Here is a 9,026-nt window from a genome sequence, read left to right on the forward strand (position 1 = left end):
GTCAGGAAGAGGTGCAGCAACCGCAGTTAAGGAACGGCTGGGACGAACAAGGATAAGCGAATCAAACTCGTGAGCCTTGTTAGGGTTACACTGGTTAAGGCGACCCTTTACAAGGCTTGGAAGCATGTGGGTAACAAGCCATTGGACGTGGAGAGGGTCATTAATTATACGTATATTTTCTACTTTGCCGAACTTAAGCGCGAGAACGGTTTGTCCAAAACATATGAATTTGGTCTTATTCAATGCAGGATTAAGTGCCCTTTAACCGTCATGAAAACCATTTTTCGATAGGGTAAGTCCTTTACGTGGTATAACCGGAAAACCGAAAAAACGCCGCTTTCGGGGGCCCCCACCACTTAAGCACAACTCCGTCGAAGTCGAAAACTTAGGAGAGTCTTAATGGGCAACCAATGAAGCCATTAAAGCAAATAAATCTTTTGTAGGAATTATTTCCGATTTAATCAATTTTTGTGTTTAATTCTACTGGCCTAGTTGGTAGATCTAATAAATAAATAAATACTACAAAGTAAACGATTATTTAAATGACAGCTAGTAGAGTGCGTGGACTTTACCTGAATAGCACTTATTACGTGTCATGTAAGCTATAAATTACTGTATTGGATTGAAAAAGAGGCTGACAAAAGTGACTGAGTTTCTTCCGCCACTTCTCAGCACCAGCCCATATGTTGTCCCGAAGTGGTGGTAGGGCAAGCTATATTTGGGACGTGTATAAGTGCCCTGGAATGGGCCTATGTACAGAATAAACAGAACTAGCTGGTCATAGCTAAAATATGGTATAGACAGTCATAAGAACAAAGCGACACCACAAGACGGTTATAAGAACAAAACGCCAACGCAAGACGGCCACGAGACCGAAGCGACACCGTCCAACGAGATCGAGAAGTGGTATCGTACCTGTAGTTCGGCCCTCAATCGCCGCTGCTCTTCCAACGCTTGCTCCGAGCTCTTGATGTGCTCGTTTAGTTTTTCCACCCTCTTCATTGCTTCGTTACGTTCGTGGCCCTGCAAAAAGTATGTGTAAAGGTTATTATGATGTGTACGAGTGTAATGAGGGCTATTGTATTTGCTGGTTGGCGTCACTGAAATGTTCTGTCACTCGCTAGTGGCAGAGTAAATACAAATGAGTAGGTCATCTTCATAGAAACGCACCGAGCGCGGTTTGTATGTGAGCGCGCCAATACGTATGCGGCGGGCACGCAAACACTGACAAAATTTAGCGTGGATTAGCGGGGTGTTGCGTGTTGTTACTCTGCTAGTGGTTAAGACGGTGGCGCCAACTAGTGAGGATAATTATCACATCGAACTCGTTAGAATGGCGACACTGTAGAGTAAGGTTCTGTCACTGGTCAGTGGTGCCAAAAAACTTATCAGTTATGGGATTTTTCAACAAAAACACTTTTATGAGCAGACGACGGTGCATCTCTTCAGTCTGCCCGCGACCATGACTCGTGCGACCGAGTTGAAACGTCGGGATGGTTAATATCTGTTTACCGTTATAAGTGTTTTTGTCGCAAAATCCCGTGACAGCGATAATTTACAGTAAAAATGCAACATAATAGTTTGAAGTGGTGCCAAATGTTTAGTAATATAAAAAGACTAGCGGCCGCCCGCGACTTCGTACGCGTGGATCGCGTAATTATATTGCTGTCGCGACTGTGCGACGCGCGCCCGCAGTGAGTGTGCGAGCGCGACAGCAACATAATTACGTGCGAGTGACAAGGATGGGCAGCTTGGGGTCATTGGACGGGATTCTACGTGCACACGGACCAGGCTTTAGTTTAGGATGAGTTGCGTGGGCGCACCTCACGGACCAGGCTTTAGTTTAGGATGAGTTGCATGGGCGCACCTTCTGTCGATGTTTGTTCTCGAACTCGCCCTTGCGGCGCAGCTCGTTGTCCAGGCGGTCCTGGTCGGCCTTCTGCTCGCGGTTCACGGAGTCCAGCTCCTGTAGGTAGCGCGCCGCCTGCCGCGACGCCTCCATCTTCAGCTCCTCGTACTCGCGGATCTGCGATACATTATACACTATTATAGAGATGACATAAAGGCTGCGATGCGATGCAGTTTCGGTCACTCGAGCTGAGTGTGGATGTGCATTTCGGTCCAAATGGATAGACGTAATAGACTTAGAGCTAATGAACGCCAGACCTACGTCATTTTATAAAAGCTGAAAGTTTGTCAGCGTATGCTCCTAATATAGGATATAATGTTGGTGAATTATGAAGTTTGGGTCATAGTGGCTTTGGGAGCTACCCAAAAAAACTGTCTGGCAAAGAGTTGGAACAGTTAAAACTGTCTGGCTGTTGGGGAAAATACTTCTAATTATTGTCCAAATATTATACATAAAAATCAGATGTCATGGTGTAGCGTTGGTAGAATTACAGTCAATGAGGGCTATCATTTTAGCGCTCACCAGTTAGCGCCTCTGTAGAGTAAGGTCCTGTCACTTGCTAGTAGCGAAGACAGTGGCACCAACTGGTGAGCGCGAAAGTGGTAGGAGAACTATCGCATTTGCACTCATCAAGATGGCGCCACTGTAGAGTAAGGTCCTGTCAATCGCCAGGGGTGCCAATTGTTAAGTACAAAAAACCGGCCAAGTGCGAGTCGGGCTCGCGCACAAAGGGTTCCGTAGCAGCAAATATAATAAACTTATTATGTCAATTTAATCAACCTATCTCAAAAACTATAAGAGATACTTTGATCAAACCAAAAATCGTTGAAAGAGTTAATTAGCATGCATCACCTCTATTTTTTTTAGAATTTTATACCCCGTAGTTATAAAAATAGAGGGGGGGGGACATACTTTTTACGACTTTGAGAGCTGATATCTCAAAAACCGTTCACTTTAAGAAAAATGTTTTTTAGAAAACTTTATATCATTTTAAAAGACCTTTCCATTGATACCCCACACGGGTATGTACATCGAAAAAAAATTTTCATCCCTCAGTTACATGTATGGGGGGCCCCACCCCCAATTCTTTTTTTTACTATTTAGTGTCATAATTTTGTAGCGGTTCATACAACACATATTCCCATCAAATTTCATCACTGTAGTACTTATAGTTTCCGAGTAAATCGGCTGTGACAGACGGACAGACGGACAGACGGACAGACGGACANGCGAGTCCAAATGGATAGACGTAACAGATTTAGAGCTAATGAACGCCAGACCTACGTTATTTTATAAAAGCTGAAAGTTTGTCAGCGTATGCTCCCAATATAGGATATAATGTTGGTGAATTATGAAGTTTGGGTCATCGTGGCTTTGGGAGCTAGCCTAAAAAAACTGTCTGGCAAAGAGTTGGAACTGTCAAAACTGTCTGGCTGTTGGGGAAAATACTTCTAATTATTGTCCAAATATTATACATAAAAATCAGATGTCATGGTGTAACGTTAGTAGAATTACAGTCAATGAGGGCTATCATTTTAGCGCTCACCAGTTAGCGCCACTGTAGAGTAAGGTCCTGTCACTTGCTAGTAGCGAAGACAGTGGCGCCAACTTGTGAGCGCTAAAGTGGTAGGAGAACTATCGCATTTGCACTCATCAAGATGGCGCCACTGTAGAGTAAGGTCCTGTCAATCGCCAGGGGTGCCAACTGTTAAGTACAAAAACGATAGCCCTCATTGAATACACACAAAAAGCCAGCGGAAAAGTTAGTCGGTGCCGGCGCCGGCGGTGTGCTCCCAGGCGGCCTCCTGCTGCTGCATGCTGCGGGCCTGGCCCCGGGTGTACCTGCGCCTCCTCCAGGTGCACGTCGGCGCGGCGCGCGGTGCCGGCGCCGGCGGTGGCTTCCAGGCGGCCTCCTGCTGCTGCATGCTGTACCTGTGCCTCCTCCAGGTGCACGTCGGCGCGGCGCGCGGTGCCGGCGCCGGCGGTGTGCTCCCAGGCGGCCTTCTGCTCCTCGACCTCTCGCAGCTCGTCCTCCAGCTTGCGGATGTCGGCCTGGTGCGCCTCGTGCGCCTTGCGCGCCTGCTCCAAAGTCTTGATGGCGCTCTCCAGTTTCTTCTGCGTGTGCGTCACGCGCTCCTTCGCCTTGATGAACGTCGGCCGCTTCTTGGATATCTCCGCTTCCTGTTGAATAGGTGACCGATGAAGTTGAATGCTTACGTCGATAAATTATTTAAGAATTTAATAAAAATAGATAATAAAGCGTAAATTCAATGTATCTCTTAGCGTTAGACGAGCGCTCACTGCAAAAATGGTACGAAATTATTCACTCGCACTGCGACAATTGATCAAAACAAGCAAAGATTTGTCTGACCGACTAATGCATTCAACATTTGAACTCGAATGTATAATGAGGTATAAAGTACAGCTGTTTAGAACCCTCAAAGAGAAAATAAAAAATACACGCTTATCTCGAGTTTANTCTGCTCCTCGACCTCTCGCAGCTCGTCCTCCAGCTTGCGGATGTCGGCCTGGTGCGCCTCGTGCGCCTTCCGCGCCTGCTCCAGAGTCTTGATGGCGCTCTCCAGCTTTTTCTGCGTGTGCGTGACGCGCTCCTTCGCCTTGATGAACGTCGGCCGCTTCTTGGATATCTCCGCTTCCTGTTGAATGGGTTATCGATGAAGTTGAATGCTTACGTCGATAATGAATTTAATTAAGTGTAAATTCAACGTATCTCTTGGCGTTATACGAGCGCTCACCGCAAAAATAGTACGGAATTATTCACTCGCGCTGCGAGAGTTGAGGCGATCGACACAAGCAAATATTTGTATCTGTATAGAATCCTCGCGCTGACGTGTCGCGTAGTCTGACTGACTAATGTATTCTGTCTCGCTTGCACACATTTGGCAAGAGCTAGTACATCCGACATTTGAACTTGAATGTGCAATGTTCGCCTCAACTTTCGCTACGCGACCTACAAAGTGCAGCCGTTTAGAATTTCAAAGACCTCAAAGACAAAATAAAAAAGACATGCTTATCACGAGTTTAGACTTAAATATCTAAAGTCCGGTCGCAGAGCATATAGAATTTTGTCCAATGACTCCAAGCTACTCATCCTTATTACTCGCACGTAATTATATTGCAGGGAAGCGCTGGACGCAGGCCGCTACCAATCGATCAACATGGCAAGCATTGGGGGAGGCCTATGTTCAGCAGTGGACGTCCTATGGCTGAAATCATGATGATGATGATATGGCGACTGTGCGACGGGCGGCCGCAGTGAGTGTGCGAGCACGACAGCAATATAATAACACGCGAGCGATAAGGATAGCTTGGGGTCATTGGACGATTTTCTATCTGCTCGGCGACCGGACTTTAGCTGCAGCGTACTGACCACTTCGCGGATGTCCTGGTCGATCTTAGCGAGCTCGCGCTGCACGGCTCCAGCCTCCTTTTTCTTGTCCTTGAGAGCGTCGTCTTGCTTGGCGCGGCGCTTCTCGGCCTTGGCCAGCTCGGCCTGCTTGTGCTGAAGCTCCTCCTCGTAGCCCTGGATCTCTTTCTCGTTGTGGTACAGGTGGAACAGCTGGAGCTCCACCTTTTGTTCTTGCTGTTGGGATAAGATAAGAAGTCAGCGAGTGGTATTGGTAATCGGACCTTAATACTAGATTTAAATAATTTTGACAAACAACTTGAAAATTTCGAACTGCCTAACCCAATATATCTGTAGAATGTTTAACGGTGGTACTACCCAACATTGATGAAATAAAACGCGGCCGTAACTGCGTATTACATTTGAAAATTTCGACGGGTTCATCCAGTATCTAAGTAGCTCAGTTGGAATAGCAGTCACCCGGCAAGCGAAAGGTCGTGGGTTCGATTCCAGCCTTAGGCAGTTCGATTTTATAAGTTGTTTATTTAAAATTTAGTTTGAAAAGTGACTCTAATCGCTAAGAAATTTTAATAACGATTAAATAATCTTTGAGAGTGAATAATATTTCAAATATCTACAAGCGCCTGTAAATCAACTTATGGCTTTCCCGCGAAAGAGAGCGGAAGAGTCACACGAATCGCCCTCGCGTGTGGGTTGCGCAATGCGCATAAACTTTTCACTGAACGTTACAAACTTACAAGGCTGACAAACCTCGCTCATGATGAACGCGACTCAATCAAATGTGACTCTGACATCATTTTACAACCTACTGAAAATCGGTCTCCAGGGTTTCAGTCTTGAAGTAGTCGGCCGTTTGGTGTAGTGGTTCGAAACGGACTACTATTCCGGAGGTAGCGGGTTCGATTCCCGCACAGTACAAACATTTGTGTATGAACATATTTGTTTGTACTGGACTGGGTGTTTTCTACGTATAAGTAAGGTTTTGAGTAAGGTTTTGTTGCGATGTCCGAGAGCGAACATGAGGTCATGTGATTCATTTGCCATTTCTTCTTGCCGTACTAATTATGCGATGAACCGATTTATTCTAAGATCAATGAAATTGTATAACTCCAAATACTGTCACTTAGATATTTTCAGCCTAAAACCAAACAAATTTAGGTCGTTGTTAAAACAGTAATTACCTAACTATTTATTGTCTTAACAACGATGCGATATTTCGAGTTTAAATTAATTGCCAAGTCATAGTATATTTAACATAGAATCTAAAAAAAATATTTTCTTTTTCTGTTTCTGTTTACTCAATTTTTAAAAACGATACCTAGCTATGTATAAACTATTTGTGAAAACTATTTTGGCAAATGTGAAGTTTAATTGGTAACTCTATATGTGTTATAGAATGCTGTTTGTTTTCCTAACAATAAAATAAATAAAAATAATAAGTATGTATGTATTTACAAAAAAAAGTATTTAAGTATGTTTATATCCATTGTCTAGTACCCATAGTACAAGCTTTGCTTAGTTTGGGACTAGAAGCGCAGTGTAAAATGTCTAAGGATATTTCTATTTATTATTTATTTATTAGTTATCGGTTCTAGCTTTACCTGCCCGAGAACCTTAGAAAAGTGAACTGAATGCTTTACTGAAAGTTCCGCGAAGGAAAAAGAAATAGAGACAGGCAAGCAAAAAAAGGGAGGATGATATCCGCGAATTAGCAGGGCCATTATGGCCACAAATAGCTAGAAACAGAAGCATGGAGATCATTGTAGGAGGCCTATGTCCAAGGACAAACTGGAGATGAGTGTAGCTAAATAGTAAAATAATGTTGTAAAATATCTTTTAATCCAGTAATAAAGGCTTTAAATTTTATTTTATTTTATTTATTAGAACAACCAACAAGACAAACACGCATACATGAAATTACTTTAACTAAAAGTGCTTAAAACTAAGTGCTGTCTTAATTAAAGGCTGCCACGGCATGCAATGTGGACTGTTGCAAATATAAGAACTAAAAGATAGTAGGTAACACAGTGAAAAAGTGAAATGTAATGAACATTATGAATCTTTTACATTATTTGCTGTGGCTGTAAGGGACCTCAGCACGGAGCGCCTGAATTTCAATGGCTTATGATAAAAAATGTCGACGTCACATGGCTTATATTATTATTATAATACTAGCTTTCCGCCCGCGGCTTCGCCCGCGTGGAATTTTGTCTGTCACAGAAAAACTTTATCGCGCGCGTCCCTGTTTCAAAAACCGGGATAAAAACTATCCTATGTTCTTTCCCGGGACTCAAACTATCTCTATGCCAAATTTCATCAAAATCGGTTGCGAGGTTTAAGCGGGAAAGCGTAACAGACAGACAGACAGACAGAGTTACTTTCGCATTTATAATATTAGTTGGGATAGTTGGGATAAGTAAGCATCTCACCAGCTCCTGCTTGAGGCGCGTATATTTCTCGGCCTCCTCCTTCTCGAACTTGGCCTCCTTGCGCTCGGCCGCCACGCCCTTCTTCTTCTGGTACGAGAACTGCGCCTCCTCGTCGGCGCGGTTCACCTCCGCGCGGCACGCCTCGTACTGCTCCTTTAGCACGCCCGACCTGCAAACATTTCGATGGGTGCCTGGAATAAAGCCGCAATAGCCATAGCAGCAGTTTTCCGATTAAGTGATTTTAGTAAACTGCGAGTCCCTATACACCTTTTGAATTTTTTTCAGAATTTTATTTTTGAAACTGCCTGATTTACCAAAAGCACTATGGATATTGAATCGTTATTCCCATTCATCATTTAAAATTTGTTGACCGGAATAATCGTGCCATATAAAATGTTAAATCTTTTATTTAAATCTTCTACAAGCAAACGGCTATTACTGTATCCTTCAGATCAGTGCCTGAGGCTGCAATGCACTATTGCCGTTTGATTAATTGCACACTTTTTACCGGAATAAAACCACAATGGACTCTTACGGAACCGACTTTCAATGTATGAAGCGGCAATATTGTATTTCTACCTTTTTTAAAGTATATTCTAAGCACTATAACCTTAANTTTTTTGAGTTTGTTTCTATGCACCTCTGACGATTGCATATCAGAGACTTTGCTATTTTTAGGTTTTAATTTTTTGACTGGTGTGTTTTTAAAAGGTTTAGTTAGATTTTTTACCAGTGTTTATTTTCTTGAAGGTTTTGTTTTAAGTAATTTTTATTTAGTTTTCTGAAGAATACTTAGTTTAATTTTCCGTTTTATCTGTTTTATTAATATGCCAAAAAGGTTTTCTGTTGTTCTGTTTATTGCTTGTTTTGATTTGCGATGATCGGTTTTAGGACTTCCTTTATCGTTACATTTTAACTATTATTTTAATTTCTAGGTTAAGTTTGCAGGTTTTTCTTTAAGTTATTTTCTCTAGTTTCTATTCTAAAAATTTGCCCATCTGTACACTTTTCTTTAATGTTTTTCTAGAGTAATCTCATATTACTTAGATAACATTGGTGTTATTATTGTTTTTGTGTGCGCCTTTATGCTATAGTGTTCAGAGTGGGCTTTGATTACAAATAGTTCTAATATTCTCATGATATTGTCTTCTATTTGATTAATTTTTGATAATTTTGAATTAAATACTGTTTCTTTTCCGAATTCTAATTTACATGCCAAAAGTGTGTAGTGGGAATTTTGAATTTTTACAATTAATCGACTTTTCAACTTGATCTTGTGTTTTTCAGAAGTACAACGACG

General features: G+C 42.6%; 1 protein-coding gene across 1 annotated transcript in view; it reads right to left on the reverse strand.

Moving 5' to 3' along the window:
- LOC114365060 (structural maintenance of chromosomes protein 1A-like) overlaps positions 1-7,925 on the reverse strand; it is a 17,019-nt gene extending 9,094 nt beyond the window's left edge. Inside the window, exons 1-6 of the mRNA XM_028321513.1 lie at positions 7,727-7,925; positions 5,301-5,513; positions 4,402-4,566; positions 3,842-3,925; positions 1,868-2,026; positions 916-1,023 (exon numbers count right to left, since the gene is read on the reverse strand). Coding sequence (XP_028177314.1) covers positions 916-1,023; positions 1,868-2,002 — 243 coding nt within the window. The 5' untranslated portion in view covers positions 2,003-2,026; positions 3,842-3,925; positions 4,402-4,566; positions 5,301-5,513; positions 7,727-7,925. The remainder of the gene's footprint in view (positions 1-915; positions 1,024-1,867; positions 2,027-3,841; positions 3,926-4,401; positions 4,567-5,300; positions 5,514-7,726) is intronic.
- Between the last annotated feature and the right edge of the window lie 1,101 nt (positions 7,926-9,026).

The sequence above is a fragment of the Ostrinia furnacalis genome, unplaced genomic scaffold (assembly GCF_004193835.3).
Source record: "Ostrinia furnacalis isolate ACB-3 unplaced genomic scaffold, ASM419383v2 OfSCF7550, whole genome shotgun sequence".
In the NCBI taxonomy this organism is placed as follows: Eukaryota; Metazoa; Arthropoda; class Insecta; order Lepidoptera; family Crambidae; genus Ostrinia; species Ostrinia furnacalis.